At 48.2% G+C, this 18,935-nt stretch overlaps 1 protein-coding gene across 2 annotated transcripts in view; it reads right to left on the bottom strand.

Moving 5' to 3' along the window:
• PDK1 (pyruvate dehydrogenase kinase 1) overlaps positions 1-18,935 on the bottom strand; it is a 598,915-nt gene that overhangs the window by 110,833 nt on the left and 469,147 nt on the right. For both annotated transcript variants that reach the window (XM_086956138.1, XM_086956137.1), the window contains exon 6: positions 7,114-7,191. In XM_086956138.1, the coding sequence (XP_086812264.1) occupies positions 7,114-7,191 (78 nt within the window). The remainder of the gene's footprint in view (positions 1-7,113; positions 7,192-18,935) is intronic.

Below are 18,935 nucleotides of genomic sequence, written 5' to 3'. Positions count from 1 at the left end.
TCAATTGTGAAATTACAAACTACACACCCACCGCACTTAACATGTCCGACTGTGATAATGAAGATGACATTCGCTGGACTATCCTGAAATCACTAAAGCTCCCACCTAGAGGGGGCAGCATGCCCCACCTATTGAACAAAGAAGAGCTCAAATGTATAATACTACTGGACTCTATCCACAAGGGACTTAATCGAACAGAGGATTGGACATCACTTCTCTAAGTAACTGTATGCAGCCCTACATTGCAGATAATGTGTTCTTTTTGAATTGAACACCTGAATATTGATGTTTTTACTATATTAACTCAGATGTGTATGTATGCAAAGCATGGTCGGTCAGCACTACTCGCCTAGTTCCATTAATTCAATTCACTCCACTTTCCTAGCAGCACTGCATGCTATAATGCCCCATGTGTAAATTTTGTTTATATCACTCCCCTAAACTTTGATATAATTAGTGGGTTAATCGTAAGTATTGGATCCCGCTCCTCCTAACCATTACAAGATGTCTGCCACACAGCAGTGAATCGACATTGACTTGTAAACCACTTCAAGATGGCTGCCATTGCCACATTCCCGGAATAAGTCCCTTTTCAATTTCAACCACCAACCCCATAAGCCTGGCCAACGTGGGTTCCACACACAGCGGACCCGCGCTGCAACTGAGAAGGGGGCAGAAGCAGATCGAGCTTCGCCCAACCCGCCGCTGCTTTCATTTGGAAGCAAGGTAAGCCCTTGCTAAAAAAAGCCGATAATCGTAACACTCCGCCACCCACGGAGCCCGACCCCTGATCCAGTTATTAATTTCTATTCCCAGCTACTGGACAGTTTTTTCTCAGCCATCCCCACAAGCCTGGCCCTTGAGGGTCTACACACAGCGGACTCGCGCTGTAACCAAGAAGGGGGCAGAAGTCGATCGAGCTTCGCCCAACCCGCCGTTGCTTTCAATTTGGAAGCAAGGTAAGCCCACGCTTTAAACACCGATGGCTGTAATAACCCGCCACTCACGGAGCCCGACCCCTTATCACGTTAATTTTTATCCCCAGCAAAAGGACGGTCTGAATCCAAGCCTACCCAAAACGGAGATCGCCTAAACCCTCTGACGCCCTGCTACAACATATGTAGCTAGGTAAGCCAGCCCAAACGCAAAAACGGAAATCAGTATTACTCCTAAATTTGGAGCCGCGCCACTTATCCTTTAAATTTAACCCCCAGCAACCACGAGGATCCATCAGAGGGAACCTCGTTAACACGGCCAATCACAGGTTTATCTCTCCAGGTTTCCAAAGTCCACACCATATGGTAGGTAAGCCTCCTGCGTGCTGCCAATGCTTTCACAATGTAAACTGACCATTGGTCTAAAGGCTCTAATGTTTCCTTGCAATTGACACTGCAAACCGGGTAGAAATCCTGTTTTTCCGGTGTAAAACCTTTTTATACAAAGGCGTTTATTTAATTTTAGCTAAGCATTTCCCGTGGGTGCGTAAACGACCTAGATTGCGCAACCCTTAAAGCATGCACAACCTTTAATTGACAGCTCCCAGCAACTGAAGCATACTTTGAAATCCCTGTCCTTGCAGCAATTGGCAGCACGACAACCCCTAACCTGGCAGCACCCAGCACGCTGCACAGAAAAAAACCCCGGCCCCCTAATGAGCCGACCCTGCTCTGAAATGTGACTGCTGTTAGGCACTATTTCACTCACTATGTCACTTATTCACAAAGCACGACAATGTAACAAAAGCGACCCTAATGTCACCGTCGATACAGCACAAGTCGTGATGAATGACACCCATGTCACTGCGCCGTTTTTTCCGCACTTTTTCACCGGTACAAAATGAATTTTCTTAAATCACAAACACACCAGCAAAGAACCGGCGAGCTCAAATAATGGCCGTTTTCAACTTTTAATTGTGCCCTGTCAAGTATTGTCTGGTTTTTCCTTGCTGTGGGCCTAGGCCTAAAAATTGTCTTTTATCTCCCCCCTTTTCTTCTACCGGCTTTATGTATTGCAGGCAATAACTGTAAAAATAGTCCTGATGATGATCCCATTGTACTATGAGCCCTTAGGGATCGAAACGTCGACGCAATAAGCAGTGTAGCATATTATTTAATATGGTTATTTGAAATTGTTGGCACTGCAGGGTGAATTTGTTGTAACTGTATTTACTTTAACTACAAGTCACCTATTGGCTCAAAAAACTTCTTGCTTTGCCTGAAAAGTTTTTTCCTTTTTCTATCTCCCTCTTCCTGGTTTATCTTTTCTTAACCTCTCGGGATAGGTACAGGACTGTACCCTATCTTGCCACTATTTTTGGCCTCCTCTTGGGCCAACAACCTCATGTTATCTTATGAATAAACTTACGCCCGGCTGGACGTGTTTCAAAAATATAGTACTTATTGTAGTCTATATTGCTATTCTTTTTGTTATATCTTGATTCCTTTGGACCCCTGTTCTTCGAAATAAGCTTGAATCCAGTGGCAAAGTGAGCAAGGGACCCACATCTGGGCATACCAATCCCACTTAGGGTGAAAAGTGATACGCAAAAACATTATGGACGGAATGCTGAATAAATCATACATTCACCCCCAGTCAAGAGATCTGGGTTAAATCCATTGTTCTTTTAAAAACTGAGCATTTCTCTGTGCTTACGACTCTATGTGCTTTGCAGCTGGGCTCCAATGCATGCCTGGGCCTGGTTGACAGCCATCATATAGGGAGGGTTGGGTGTGATCATGTTGCATCTGCATTCATCTGCATACTGATGTCTGCCTGGGCTGGGGGAGAGAGAGGCTGGATGGACTTACATTTGTATAGGCTGTGCCCTGTCCTCACACAAAGGGCTGGTTTACACCCTACTGTACGTCTGTAGCCAGAGGTGAGTTAAAAAAGGGGTGTTGCATACTTCTGAAGGTTCTTTTGAAGTACCCCCTAGATGAAAGACATTTTCAGTGCGAGTACCGGGGCTCTGACCCCATGTTTTTTGACACTGCATGGGACTTGCTGCTGGCTCTACATGCTGCACATTGCTAGAGGGAACTGCCAATGAACCTAATTGCTTGTCGCGCTGAACTGCTGCTTGTTGTGCTGAGAGAAGGACTGCCACTTTGCTACGAGGACACTTGTGCTGGCCTCCCTGCCTGCACGTTGCTCTGTGCTCCACTGTTCTCAAGGAAGTGGTGACGGCCCCCGCTCTTGTGCGGTCTGGAAGGATTCCAGAGGCAGTTCCGAACTGGCCCTGGGTCCCCGAGTCAAGCCTCTCAAGTCACTTGCACACAGCGCTCTGCTGAGCGCTTCAGTTCTGGCAGTCCTGCACGTGTCAAGCGTTGCAAGCTATCCTGCACCTCAGAGCATGTTCGGCGCTTTCCTGTGAGCCTCTGACATCTCACCTCCAGCCATGCTAGCAGGAGCTTGGCAATCACCCGCTTAGTGTGCTCGGTAATGCCGCAGCGCAGAGAGAAGCAGATTAGCCAGGACCTCCGTGTTGGTAAGCAGATGCTGGGCTTTCCCCCAACACCCTGAACTGCAGGTCACTGCCAGCGTTCTTTGTTGTTTTGGAGGTGACGCAGCCAGGATTGGGTGGAAGTGTTGGGGGCAGCGCTGCCTGTGTGGGCAGCAGGGCTGCACCCGGTAAAAGTCCTAGGTGACCAGGAGAGAGTAACAGAGCCACAGTTGAGAGGGTACACACTCCTGCAGCTGCACCGTGCGATTTCGGATAGCTGGGCTCGGATAGCTGGCCTTAGCAGTTGGGGGCGGAACCTCTTGGGGACCTGGGGGGCGGCTCTAGGCTCATGGTGGCCCTGGACAGGGAGCATAGGTAGGGGGCCCCGGAAGAGGGGGTCCGGGCGGGGCGGAGCGCGGAGGCCAGTGAAGAGGGGGAGGTTAGGGTGTTCAGAAGTGGAACAGAGTCGGAGGCCGCCAAATCCCTGCCAGGGGCTGCCACGCAAATATGTATCAATCCTCAGAGGATTATTATATTAAGGATATATTGGCGTGGTGGCCCCTGGGGTTTGGTGGCCCTGTGCAGGTGCACAGCTTGCACATGCCTAAAGCCGCCCCTGCAGGAAACTGTTTCCTACCTCAGAGTGAGCACTGTCCGGCTCCGCCATCAGAATGGGACACCTTGGATGAAGACCCCGGGAGCAGTGCACAGCTTTCTTTTTGGAGACCACACTCCCGTATTACAGGTGGGTGGAATCCCGGTGCTTGGGGGCCCTACTGCCTTATTTCTACAGGCAGGCTCTCAGAAGTACCGTACCCCACTAGTAGGAGAGCAGGATTACCTGTATCTATGTGGGCTCACTAGTTCTGGTACCCTAATGAGGAGACTTGGTGACTTATGGACCTTAGGACCTAAAGGGTCATGTATGTGTGGTTCCCAACCGAAGTACTGCATTTTGTGCCCTGATGTATTGATGTAAGTCGTTTTACCCTGCACTGACAGGATAACAAGCGCTATTTCAGGGACTGCATAATATGAACAGTAATGTTTTTCATGATGCAATGTATAAGCTTTGTTTTCATGTATTGCACTCATTGTGATGTTTGACCATTGCCTGTTTGGCAAAGTAACTATTGGTGTATGTTGTTTTGGTCTTGTGTAATATACAATACAGTATATTATATAATCCTGTGTGGACTCTCTTGTGGTGTATTTAATGTGTTATTGGTGGGAGTGTGTTGCGCTAACGCTTCACCTATTGCCGTGGGATAAGCCTTACTGCTCTGTGCCAAGCTACCAAGGGGGTGAGCAAAGTTTACCTTTGGTGTGCAACTTACTTTCCGTGACTAGAGTGGTGAGCTCTGCCTGGCTTTGGTACATACTCTAGTCTACCAGAAACCCCATTTTTAAAAAAGGGTTTTTACCAGATTACAATTCATCCATAAAAAGGAAATATTTTACAACGATGCTTTTGGAAGAGTAGCCCACCAGTGCACTCTATTTTTAAAAACATATTTTCATGGTAAATTTGGTTTATGTGGGTGTTCACATTGTTTATTAGCAACTTCCTAAAAAGCACACTTTTTTTTTTTTTTACTCTAGCTAATACGTATTACTTCATAGGCCTCTGTATGTCCTATCACAGAACCTTACCTTAAATATTGCCTATTTTGGGCAATAACATAGGCATCAGTAGGACAGGAGGTTAAGTGGTATTGGGATTCAGGTATGTAAAAAGCCCAATGCACCCTAATTGTTCTTTTATCTACCAAACCATGGAATGGGGGTCAATTTTTCATGCTTGCATTACAACTCTTGGAACCCTTGCTACACTACTATCTTTGGCTAAAAATGCAAACTCCCATTACCTGTGTGTTCCAATTTCTGTCTATGATGTACCCATGAATTCTGGTTAAAGATAATGTGATCCTCAAGCTCTAATTGCTTCAAAATCGAATGCCGGTTTCCAGATAAAGTGGTCCTCGCAACATATCAATCTTTATCAAAAAGTCTACAGAATATTCTCCCCACAATAATAAGCTAAGTTACTTCCTCAGTCTTTCACAAGTCCAACTCTGAGCCTGCTGAAGAGTCTGTTTATTTCTTAGGTTTTTATAAGCAACCACAATACAAGTAGCCATTCATGGTCTTTGCTACCCAGGCAACAAGATTATTAACTTTGGTTGGTGTTGGGTCTCACATGCAAATGCCATTGTTTGAAAATTATAAGCTGATTATTTCCAAACTGTAGTACATCACATTCCCTACATCTAGGCAACACCCAAGGCAGTCTTAACCCCTTGCATGCTCATGACGGAGCCGCTCCGTCATGAGCCGCGGTTGCGCTGTGCTCATGACGGAGCGGTTCCGTCAAGGCCCTGCCGCCGCGCCTGCGCGGCGCTGATTTCGCGCCTGCGCGGCACGTTCTATTGAGCGGGCGGGCCATGACGGAACCGCTCCGTCATGTACACATCACCGGGTGCCTTACAGGAGCAGCAACTATTTTTTAACCTAACAAGAGGATTTATGTTGCTAGCATCCCCTTTCAATTTCCTGATCATTTTTTGATTGTTTTGTTCAGATTCATATAAATTGAATTCACTTTGACAGCAGAGCATGGGTCGAACATGCAAGGAGAGAACAGTGTATGGCACCTGACCTACAAAGTGCATACCTCACGTTTTGATGCTGTAAATGAGGTCTGAATGCATCAAGTTCGTTGACAATTAACCAGCCAGTTGGTGGTGGAAAGCATCTAAGGGGCATATGTATCATGCGTTTTTTTAGTCGCAAACGTTTTGATTCGCAAAAAAGCAGCGTTTGCGACAAAAAATTCGGAAAATGCGATGTATGATTGAAATCGCATCACAAAATTAAGGAATCGCAAAATTTGCGATTCCTTAATTTTGCGTCAGCATTTAAGTTGTGATTCCTTAAATGCTATGTATGAAGCACCCAAGTTGTGCGATTTTCTCATTAAGAAATTGCAAATTACCACCAACTTGAAGTTGGTGGTAATTTGCGATTTCTTTCACAAATGCACTTTTTGCCATTTGTGAAGGTGCCATGTGGCGCACATACATGCCCTTAGGGCATGTATGTGCGCCATATGCGCACACATGTAAATTTCAGGGGTGCATCAGGGTGTCCTAATGACACCCTTGCACCCTTGAAATTATTCTCAATTTGCGATTCTCAAATTGCGAATCGCAAATTTAGAATAACTTCCTATTCATTCCTATGGGCCTCCTGGCCCATAGAAATGAATAGGAAAGTATTGCTTAATTATGAATTGGCAATTTGTTAATCGCAATTAAGGAATATTAAGAAAGCGCTAAAAAAATTGACATTTTTTACAAACATCGCTTTTTGCAATTCTCAAATAGCGATTTAAAAAAAAAAAACGCTATTTGAGAATCGCAAAAGAGGGTGTTGATACATATGTCCCTAAATCACTTCCACTAAGAGAGCTTATTGTATTACAGTGTATACATAGAACTTCATTTTGTGTAGTTTTGAGTGACCAGCTAGCAAGAAAGTAATCAAACAGAAAGATTTAAAGTTAACTAGGTCTTTTGTCCATCATACATCTATTGACAACCTAAAAACATTTGTGCTCACCAATATTGTGCTAATATTACAGCTTCACTAACAACTATATTTAGACTTACCATTAACTTCGGTCAGTTCTAGTCCTGGGGAGTTCATATAATACAAGTCACAAATCTTCTTGGCTTTTTCATAACCATCTATGTGAAAAAGTAATGAGCAAAATTAATGAATTAATTCACATAATACATGACAACTAAGCACATTTTCAACACAAATTTAGGAAGGCTGAAAAACAACACGCAGTATAAATAACATTTAGAAAACTCGTGATTTCAATCCCTCCAGCAAAAATGTCAGCAATTCGGGGGGCGTGGCTAGCAGCCAAGCATGGCGGCCGCATAGAGTGAGAGCTCCCGAGGGCACTGTAGCCTTCTAAAATATCCGACACATTTATCCGCTACCTAGCATGCCTGAAGCGGCGGAGTTCGAGTCCGGGGCCACAGCGGTGTCACCGGTCCAACTTTCGGAGAAATCGGTGCACCGGAGCCTGATTTACGTCGTGTGGCGAGTTGGGGCCTACAGCCGAAGAAACAGCACCGGCCTTGCGTGCCATCCAGGCCCCGGCGGAAATGCGGCCGAGCCGGCTCAGAGAAGTGAACACACCCCGGTACCTGCCGGACAGTACAAAACCAGTCTGACGCTCCTGGCGACATCATCCGGCGGCACACAGACTGCCGCAACCACCAAGCGGGACTGGAGCAGCGAGCAGGTCAGTGCGACCCCAGCCTTGGCCGCACGGAGCGGAGCCGACATCTTGGAACCCCCCCCCCCACGAAAGCCTAACGGGTGGCAGAACACTACAGAGGACATCATCGGACCCCGCGTTCCTGCGGGGTAGCAGTGGACATTAGTACCGCCCCAGACATTAGGTTAGAAACGTCGGTGCCCCAGGGGGACGGCGCCATACCGGCAATATACGCGGGAGCTCAGGGGGGACGCAACCAACAACACCGACACAGGGACAGAGACCCGACACACGGCGGCCTGTCCGGTGTGAGGGGGGATGGCTGCCTGGGCCCGGAACCTGAACTATCCAGCCCTGAGGGAGTGTATCGGGGGCAACAACACGGAGTATTTCGGCGGCTCACCAAAACCCACACAAACGACCAGTGAGGCCTACGCAGACAGCACTCTGTCCGCCACCCGCCGACCTGCTATTCTCTGGCTGATACCTATTGACGGCGACTTCAGACGGCACGCAGGTCAAAACTACGCAAGGCAACTCACTGGACCTCGCAGACCCCGGCGCCATGGCGGGCAAAGGCCTCAGGAGTGGGTCCACGCAGGCTAAATTGGATAAATTCGCCTATGGCCACCAGGGTCAACAGCAAACTGCAGGGCGACCCTCCACAGGACATGCCCAGGAAGCAGAAAAAACGACAAAAATAACACTGGAAGACATCATGAGAACACTCTCAGAGGTGAAAACTACAGTGGGCGCCATCTCCTCAGAAGTCTCCCTGCTGCGAGCAGACTTTCACAAAATGGCGGAGAGGGTCTCGCAGGTGGAAGTGGTCACAAAGTCACTCGTGGAAGACACCTCAGAGCTCCAAGTGGCCATGGAAAGGATGCAGAAAGTGACCAAGCTCCTGCACGACAAGCTGGACGACCAGGAAGGGCGTTCACGACGCAACAACGTACGTATCCTTGGGCTTCCAGAGACGGAAGGGAAAGGGGCCATGGACCTCTATATAGAAGACCTCATCAAAAGCAAACTCCAGCCCAAAGGCCTATCTAACTTTTTCTCAGTGGAGAGAGCGCACAGAGTCCCGGGGGGCCCGCCCAAGACGGGGGCAGCACCAAGACCGGTGCTAGCCCGGCTCTTTAATTTCAGAGACAGAGACGCAATTCTGCAGGCGGCAAGAAACTCACCACCAGTGCGGATTCAAAATGCAACCTTAGCGTTTTTCCCAGACTACACGGCAGAAGTGGCCAGGCGGCGCAAGTCCTTCACGGAGGTTAAAAAAGCACTGCGCGACAGGGAACTACCGTACTCCATGATGTTCCCAGCTAAACTACGGATAGTGGCCGAGGGAAAGACTTGGTTCTTTGACACGCCAGAGGTGGCTCAAGAATGGCTGGAGGGCTGGAGACCAGCAGGGCAGCGACACCGCTCACAGCAAGACCGACCGCGACACCGTACTGAAAAAACAACTCCGAGTCAGTCCTCCCCACTGCCACAACGGGGAGGCGAGGAAGAAATTGAATCGGACCTTGAGAGAGACCCGCTAGACTCTGGACAATTGGCTACGGTATGAAGCTGAACTATATTGCTTTCGAGACTGTGTGAGCCGCGGGTGCCGTGATTCGGACGCGGCTGAGTAAGGTGGGCACAGGCAGTGCCCGAAGGGGACTCACCACCCCACAAGCAAGTATGATGACTAGGGGAGGACTAAAGCACTCTGCACAGTTGGGGAAGCGGGCGGGGGTTTGTCCGTGGAGCAGGGTAGCAGGGAGGGGGGATGGGATTGAAGTTTTCATGTTGGGATGCTTAATTTTGTTTGTAGTCATCGTTCAACACCTACATTGCACTATCACCCTGACATCTGTATGTCTCCTACGCAGCACGACACTAATCGGCACATGGGTTACCCCACAGCACACGTTGTGTGCAAGACTCCCTCATCAGCTTAATGGCCAGGCCACTTAATCACACGCCCGCCGAGGGCTCCTCCATGGCCGGGGGGATTCCCCCACTACGCATGCTGACATGGAATGTCCGGGGCCTGGGTGACAAAATCAAGAGAGGTTTGGTCCTACAGGCCATAAAACGACAGAACCCAGATATAGTCCTCCTGCAAGAAACCCATCTCACGGGGTCCACCTGCAAAGCCCTAGACAGACGTGGCTACACAATGGCGGTACACGCAGACTTCACTACTGGCTCCAGGGGAACAAGCATACTAGTGAGGAGATCTTCCCCCTTTATGGTAACCCGCCGTGTGGCGGATGACCAGGGTCGCTTTGCCGCGGTCCATAGGCAGTGGGAGGGCAGGGCTCTAAATGTGATATCAGTATATATTCCCCCAGCCCTACACTCTGTGGCCCTACCGGCACTGGGCAAATTCCTTCTTGATCTCCCCGATGGCGACACGATTGTTGGGGGGGATTTTAACGCAGTCATGGATCCACTTAAGGACACCTTTCCCTCTAGACCCCGACTGCGAGGTACTGCACCACTGTCGGACTTTGTGGAAGCCATAGGCCTTGTAGACCTCTGGCGACAGTTCAACACCGAGGCCACCCAATACACTTACTACTCAGCGGTACATAATAGCCTATCTCGTATAGATTACTTCATGGCACTGGGATTGGGGCTAGACATGGTGGATAAGGTGGACACACTACCCAGGGGGATCTCAGATCACTCTCCAGTTGTCCTATCGCTTACCACCGGGGGAAAACGAAATGCTCGAATCTACCCAATCTACCCCAATTTTTTAAAAATCCCCAAGATTCGAAAGAAACTAAAACTGGTGACAACGCAGTATTTTGCTGAAAACACAGGCACAGTGGAGTCACCTTCCACCCTATGGGAGGCGTACAAAACAGTCCTCAGGGGGGCGGCCATTGCAGCGATCACGGGACACAAGCGGGACTCACGAAAGGACCTCACAGACCTGGAACTTGCACTCGACACGGCCAACAATGCACATATGACAGACCCCTCCCCGTCCACGACGCACACCCTCATGGTTCGGCAACAACAATACCTAGCTCACCTCAAAACGACTGAGAAAGGATATCTCGCGAACACTCGACATAGAATTTACGATGTGGGCGACAAAGCAGGTCGTATGCTGGCATGGCTAGATAAGAGAGGGAATGGGGCGAGAGGTATTCAGAGGCTCAACACAGAGGAGGGGCGGACATTGGTACACCCAGAGGAAATAGTTTGCGAATTGGCACGACACTATCGGGCAATATACACACCAGAACGGAGGGTCACACGACAAATGGTAACGGCAACACTCGCGGACATTACCATCCCCAGCATTGCACAAGAGGATAGGGACACCCTAGAACTAGACCCGACGGAGGAAGAAATCCAGTTGGCGATCCAGGCATTACAGTCCGGTAAAGCACTGGGCCCTAACGGGATACCGGTGGAGTGGTACAAGTCTATGGCTCCAGACCTCAGTGCTCCATTACTGGCCATGTATTTAGAGAGCAGGGACAGGCTAGAGCTGCCGCTGGATCAGCGCACGGCCACGATTGTAACTATACCCAAACCCGGGAAACCCCCGACAGAGTGTACCTCGTACCGCCCGATATCATTATTGAACATCGAGGCCAAGATACTAGCTAAGCTTCTAGCTACCCGCTTGCTGCCCCACCTCAATACCTTGATCCACCCTGACCAGTCGGGCTTTATGCCCCACCGGAGCACTGCGATGAATCTCAGGAGAGTCCACGGAGTGTTGGCCCGAGCGCACCTCCTCACGGAGCAGGCTGTGATTCTCTCTCTCGACGCTAAAATGGCGTTCGACCTGGTAGAGTGGGAATATCTCTTCGTGGTACTGGAACGCATGGGATTTGGGCCGAAATACATAACATGGATAAGGCTGCTTTATGCGAAACCCGTCGCACAGGTGGTAGCCAATGGCCACATATCGCCGAGATTCCCACTGGGCAGGGGTACTAGACAGGGCTGCCCCCTGTCCCCCTTGCTCTTCGCACTGGTGCTTGAACCTTTGGCCATCCAGATCAGATCCACACCCCTGTTCGCAGGCATCAAATGGGAGGAGGGGTGGGAGGACAAAGTCTCGCTATACGCAGACGACATGCTCATCTACATGACCGCACCTGACACCGGCATCCCAGCCCTGCTAGACTTATGTGACACACACGGGCGCGCATCGGGCTACACTCTTAACTGGTCGAAATCCACCATATATACGTTAAAAGGCCCGGCGCCGAGACTACAAGGGAACTGTTCACTGCTTACGACATCGGCCTCGTTCAAATACTTAGGTATTGTCATCACGAGCGAGGAGGCAGACTTTTTTGTTAGCAACCTAAAACCACCCATAGATCGCCAACGAGCAGATGTTAAACATTGGGCGGCCCTGCCCCTGACCCTACTGGGTAGGGCGGCATTGTACAAGATGATGGCCCTCCCGAGGCTCCTATATGTCCTGGAAAATACTCCACAGCTGGTACCACCGCGTTACTTCAAACAGATTGTGGCGCTGGTCACGGTCCTGCTCTGGAATACAGGCCCGGCGCGTATAGCGTATGACAAGCTGGTGAAAAGCTGGTATGAGGGGGGCATAGCGCTCCCCAACATTCAGCTATATTACTGGGCGGCCCAACTCAAAATTATAAACTACTGGATCCACGCCCCAAAAGACGACCCGGCCTATCGGGCGGATTGGTCACAACTTGGGACGGACTGTATGCTGTCCGTGCTCTACAACAAGTCACAACTAAAGACCCTAATTGGTCCGACCAAACACACGGCGGCACTATGGCACATGGCACAGGCCCGTCTGGGTTGGGCAGGTCGAATCACCAAAATGACGCCCTTGTGGGACACGAAGGCATTGGGGAACCTGAGAGGCTGTAAAGGGTTTGAGCGGTGGGATTCCATAGGCATCTCTACAGTAGGGGACCTCTGGGACGATGACTCAGTAATACCGTTTCCGCACCTACAACAGCAATACAACCTCGGACCCACAGAGACGTTTAGATATGTCCAAATTAGACATGCACTACTGCAGGCAATCCCTACAGGCACCGCTCTGCCGGACTCCTCTCCATTGGAGGATAGACTGCTAACGGAATTCATGCTCCAAAGCGCCACCTCCCTTACATATAAAAAACTTATCAACAATCTCAAAGACCCAACGCTAAAACTTAAAGAAAAATGGGAAAGGGAACTAGGTGAGACAGACGAATTCGAATGGAATGAGGCGCTGGCCTCCCCAAAGGAGGTTGGAATCTCTAGTAAACTCAGACTGGTACAACTTAAAATCCTACACCGCATCTACTACACCAGGACACTGTTGCATAAAGTACAAAGAGCACCACACCCCTTCTGTTTGAGAGGCTGCGGGGAGGAAGGGACACTGATACACACACTATGGGAGTGCCCACAAATACGCGAATTCTGGAGGCAGATACTCCGCTCAATCTCCCAGGCCCTTAAACTTTCCATATTACCTGAACCACGTAAATGCCTCTTGAATATCTGGGACCCCAATGATCTGGGTAGGTACGAACTGATTTGGGCATCATTGGCTATGACAGTGGCTAAGCGGGATATAGCACAGAAATGGGGGGCGTCAGACGTACCCACCGCCAGTAGATGGGCCAAAAACATGGATATCCTAATGGTGACAGAGAGAGCGGTTTACGTACTTCGGGCAGCGCCCCGGAAGTGGAACAAAGTTTGGGCGGCGTGGAACATGTACAGAGGGGAAATCTGTGAACCCTTGCCAGAGGTTGAGGACTCAGACTCGGAGGGGGAGGAGGAGTAACTGAACGGATGCGGGGCAGTTACCTCAAAAAAAAAAAAAGAAAAGAAAAAAAGGGACACCGTTACATTGGCGACACTAACCTGGCCATACACCAAAGTGCAAGTGGACATTCAGGCTACTACGGGATGTGGGTGAAACAAAAGGGTTACGATGACACAAGGTTGGGGGGGTAAGTTGGGAAGTTTGTTGATAATGTTTTAAATGAAAAGAGATGTCGCCATCGCTGATATATGAGGGAGACGTTATCAGAAGATTGAAATTTGCACAATGTAACTGACGATTGATGTATATACAAGACTCGAAAAACCGCCGGCAACACAGTCCTTGTTACCATAATGTTGCTCATCAAATATAGAAATGATTACATATACGATGTGTAACGATTGCCGAAAGAATGTATGCAACTGATTAACCACTATTCCTTCCTGTCAATAAAGTTTTTAAAAAAAAAAAATGTCAGCAATTCAGACATAATATGAATTCTTCTTTCAAAAATTGTATTAATTTCAAACAGCAGTTAAAGTTCCATTTTGTTGACAGACCTACTTCACATTTCCTTCTTCATCGGTTCACAGTAGAAGTACATGTTCTGACTGAAGTGATAAAAATCAATCTCACTGGTAGGTTCTAGATATCAGGTAATTAGCATTACTCTCTATTAATCTACGTTTCTGTGAGGAGAGACACAAAAATATAGATGCTACACAGACAGTTTAAGACACCATACATTTTAAGGGTACTGAAAGACTATAGACCATGTTTAAAAACACACAATAGCCACCATAGATAGTTTCAAGGACTGACTAGCCCCCAGGCAAGGCCAATTGTTCATCGACCCCTCCCCAGTTAGGCCATAAAGTCTTTCTGCACCCCTCGGGAAGGATATTGGGGTCGTTTAACTCAATCTACAAACCCCAAGCGGTCAGAAATCGTAGAAATGGTAATTTGTTTTTAAAAAGAATTGCGTATGGGTCAACCCTTCTTGGCATAAGGCTGCATTCCACACACCTAGAGCTCAAATAGTCGTTCTGCCCTACTGAGGGGCAATATTGGGATTTGGCACCAATCTGCCCTACCCAGTGGTGCAGAAAGCATATTAGAAACCAGGAATTGCTTTTGTAAACAAAAGAATAAACCCAATGGGATGGTGGCTGGCCCTACTAGGCAGCAGGCTACAAGCCCCACCCTAGTGCCCAAATTGTCTTTGTGCCACACTGGGGACTCATCTGGAATACTGCAGCCATCCTTGTGGCAACTGAGAGGAAATCTGGGTGTAGTTTAACATATGGCTTGGCAGAGAGGGGGATTAACCTCCCATTCGGTCTCCTCCTTGTGGCAGAAAAACAATCTTGTACCCAGGGTAGGACCTAATGCTAAGATGGCCCAAAACCCAACACCATTCTATTCTTTTGCATCAATCAATGCTGTATAGTTAGCTAAGCACCGTACCCCATTCACCGATGATCTGATGGGCTTTCTCTTCCCTCCTACGATAGGGATAAATGCCACAAGCTGCACACCAGGGGAGCAAGGAACCCATGAGACAGACAAATATGTTTGGGCTGAAGACTGCTGCATCTTGGCATCAGGTGCGCGACTAATTCCCAACGCCCCAGACAGTTTTTCTGTCCCCCTTGGATGTAACACTGCAGCATTAGCCACTAAGTGCCCACACTACCAAAAAGTGATCAAATGAATGCAGTGGAGTGTTGGACAATCTTGACGTGGGGCCCTAAACTCCTGGCACCCAGTGCCTATTTTGACCCAGTGTCGTAATTTGACAATGGCCGGGTTAGCGCTTAGCTTTGCTACAAGTTATTCCCCTTAACTTGGCCATATTAGAAAACGCCATTTTGTATGTTACGGCGGCCATTTTAGGGAATGAGCGGCCTCGTGGTCAGCATGCCCTTTAGTCCGTTGTCCGTACCACTGACCACTCGACTTTGCCCAGCAACAGGCTATTTTTAGTAACTGTCAAGCCTGTACATGCGCAGTTCCAACTGACCAGTCACCCCTCAGGAATGTTCCGCCAAACTGACCAGTGGAGTTGTAACCCCTCCCATGAGTTGGCTGTGCTCCAAAAATGACCATATATGTACATAAACTTTGTAACCTTGTACCGCCTATCTTTTTATTACCTGTAAAGTGTATAAAAGAAGGACTCACACCAACGTTCGGTGTGATACTTCTTGCATTGCCGAAGGGTGCTGTAGGAATGTACCACCACCCCATGGGGTCTTAATAAACTTGTTTCTTGTACTTTTCAGTTCTTTCGGTGTAAATGGGTTATCTACGGAGCATGTAGGCCTTGGGAACCCGATACCACAAATTGGCGACCACGAAGAGACTCATCGGTGACTCGGATGCCCGAAGGAGAGGTCGTGACGAAGGATTGGAAACTCGCCATGGACGCGTACGCTGCCACTGAGTGACCCGAGTCTTGGCACCCACGGTGTTTTCTTCCTTTCCGTCTGATCTGACCTTCCAGGTGGCGCCGGTCTCCGACTGAGATCCTGATCGTCTGCGTTGCTGTACAGTGCCTGTTTGGCTGATTCGATTAAAGACCTTGGCAGTTGGAACCTGGATATTTGAAATTGGGTAAGACTTGTGATCAGTAAGGTAGTCTACGGATGCTTACTGAAGTTCTATGATTTGTGATCGGTAAGGTAGTCTCCGGACGCTTACTGAAGTTCTATGATTGTGTCTATGATTTGAGTTAGCTAACATTTTTGATTTTGTGAACTTTGAATTATATGTGTAGTGCACTTCACATAGGCAGGCATGTAGAGATGTTTCTCTAATTTTGTTTTGTACTCTGAGCGGCACATTTGTGTGAAGTACTGTAAGTGCCATTTATATGGTATCACGCTTTCGTGATACTTTTTGAACATGCCTATTTTAAGCACACTCCGAGGGATGTGCTGTCTTGGAAATGGTACCACAATTAGGTTTGCGGAATCACAGCCGGCTCCCCCAGAAGGAACTCCAAATCGTGAGATGTATGTGAAATTCGGCCTTCCTCCCTATACTGTACAGTAAATTATGGCATAAATATACCAGAACCGATCCCGAGTTGCAATGGCCACTACATGGGTCGTTTGATTTACGAAAGGTTCAGTTTGTGGAGCAATGTTTGTTTCAGCGCAGGTCTAGACAGAATATGTTTGATTGTGTACGAATGTGGGAGAACGCGGTGCGTGAGCGTATGAAGCGTGAGGTTGCCTTGGCGGACAAAGAGCAGCGCAAGGCTGCTCGAGATAAGGCTTTACAGCTTGAGGAAAAGGAGGCGCAGGAGAAGAAAGAGAGGGAGGCACGGGAACGTAATTTGCAAACGACCGGTCAATTTCCTGTTCGTCGTCCGCTTTATCCTGTCCTTAATAATGAAATTGATGATTTTTCATTACTAGATCGCTCTCCGCCTCCATATGTCCACCCTACGGCTCCGTCCGAGGATTCCGGTGATAAAGGTCGGGATAAGTCGGATGGAAAGGACAACTCGAGTGTCAGGTTATCTGCGGAAAAAGCCGCGGACTTGCGTAGTCTTGCTAGGAAATTAAACATGGATCATATAACTGTAGCAACGGTTTTAGCTGAAAGGAAAATGTGGTCAGAACGAGAATTACTGTGTTTGATAAATACTTTAGCACAGGAAGTTGTTACTCGCTTTCGTAAATATTCGGAGACTTTAGAACCCAAAGCTGTGTCGGTCTATTGTGAGAATTTGGATAAATGTTTATTTGCTCTTTCAGATGTTGATGACCTTTTCAAACGACTACTCCATCTGCGGGATGAGGCGACCAGACTGCGGGATGAAAGGGGAAATGCTAAAGAGTCCGTGCCGGGGTCGACGGAGGAGTCCAAAGAGTGTCCTCTCCAGGGTTCAGATAAGAATTCTAAAGTGCATGTTATGCCTATGCATGAAGCCGCACCTTTGTATGTTCCCCCAAAGGGAGAGGGTACAGATGACGATAAAGCATCGAAGGATGCAAAGGGGTACTTTATATATAATTGGGTATATACGCCTTGGAATAGAGCAGATGTTATGGCATTAAAGAATTCCCTGCCCGATCTTCGTAAAAATCCAGCTGCGTTCTATGAAGGGGTGGAGGGGGCCATTTCCTCTTGTGTTATGACTCTTGTTGATATAGATCTCTTCTTTGGGTTAATTCTTCCCCCTGATATGTGGAGGTTGATTCGTAAAACTAATGATCAAACGACTTTTGGGGCTACTTGGAAGGACTTAGAACAGGCTGACTTACAAAGGGAACCTGCATGTAAACCGTGTGCTTTGATTCTAGATCTTCCGACGGCTATTTTGACTAAATTAAAAACTCTGGTGCCTCCTAAAAAGATCGATTGGACTATGTTGGCTTCATGTAAACAGAAGCCAGATGAATCGGTATCTGATTTCTTTACACGCTTCGAAGAAGCATTTCATGATTATAGTGGGCAATCATTAACAGACGATACGGGTAGGCATCTGTTTGTTGATAAGTATGTGGCTAATCTCCTACCGGAGATTGCGAAGCGATTGAAAACGAGCGAAAGTTCCTGGACCACGGCGACCCCTGCGTCTTTGTTAACTATGGCTCAGTATTATGAGCGGCAGGAATTGGAGGCTAAAGAAAGTGTTGATAAGAAAGCGAAGGAATTGAAAACGAAGGTGATGTTGGCACAGGTTCGTGGAACGCAATCTAGAGGGAATGATAGAGGCAGGCGAGGAGGGGGTAATGCGTCGTACGGGCGTACGGATATAGCGGAGGACCAATGTGCCTATTGTAAGGAGTTTGGGCATTGGGCTGATGATTGTCCGGTACTTCGTGAGCAACGTAGTCAGCGTGGTCGAGGAGGTGGAAGGTCAAGGAACAGTTATTCGGGGGCGAGAGGTGGCGGAGGTGATCGTGGTAGGTTTGAAGAGAGGGGCCGTGGCCAGGATGAACGTAATACATTTGATAGACGGAACCAGTATCAGATATCGGAGGGTGAGAATGTGGAGCATCAGGATTACGTGCATGCATAGGACTGCGTAGGATGGGGTGCGGAATCAGTTGAAGTGCCAGTAGATCAGAGAGGTCCATATGTATCAGCGGGCATTTTGGGTTCTACTGATCAGTTTTTAGTCGACACAGGAGCTACTCGTAGCGCTTTGTCTAAAAACTTGGTTTCGAGGGCTCCCCTGTCTGGCGAAATGATAACATGTGTAGGGTTTGATGGCACACCCTCTTCTAGCCCATTATCGAAGCCTCTTGCACTTTGTCTTGATACATTTTTCAGTTTTGGTCAATTTTTGTTGTCACCCCATACCCCAGATAACATTCTGGGCATCAATTTGCTCAAATATTTTCGAGCAACGATACGCTGCGCTCCGGAGGGAGTGCGAGTTATTTTGAATGACAATT

This window comes from Lissotriton vulgaris, chromosome 2_1, assembly GCF_964263255.1.
Source record: "Lissotriton vulgaris chromosome 2_1, aLisVul1.2, whole genome shotgun sequence".
Taxonomy (NCBI): domain Eukaryota; kingdom Metazoa; phylum Chordata; class Amphibia; order Caudata; family Salamandridae; genus Lissotriton; species Lissotriton vulgaris.
Note: the sequence above shows the minus strand (reverse complement) of the source record. Positions and strands in the feature narration are given on the sequence as shown.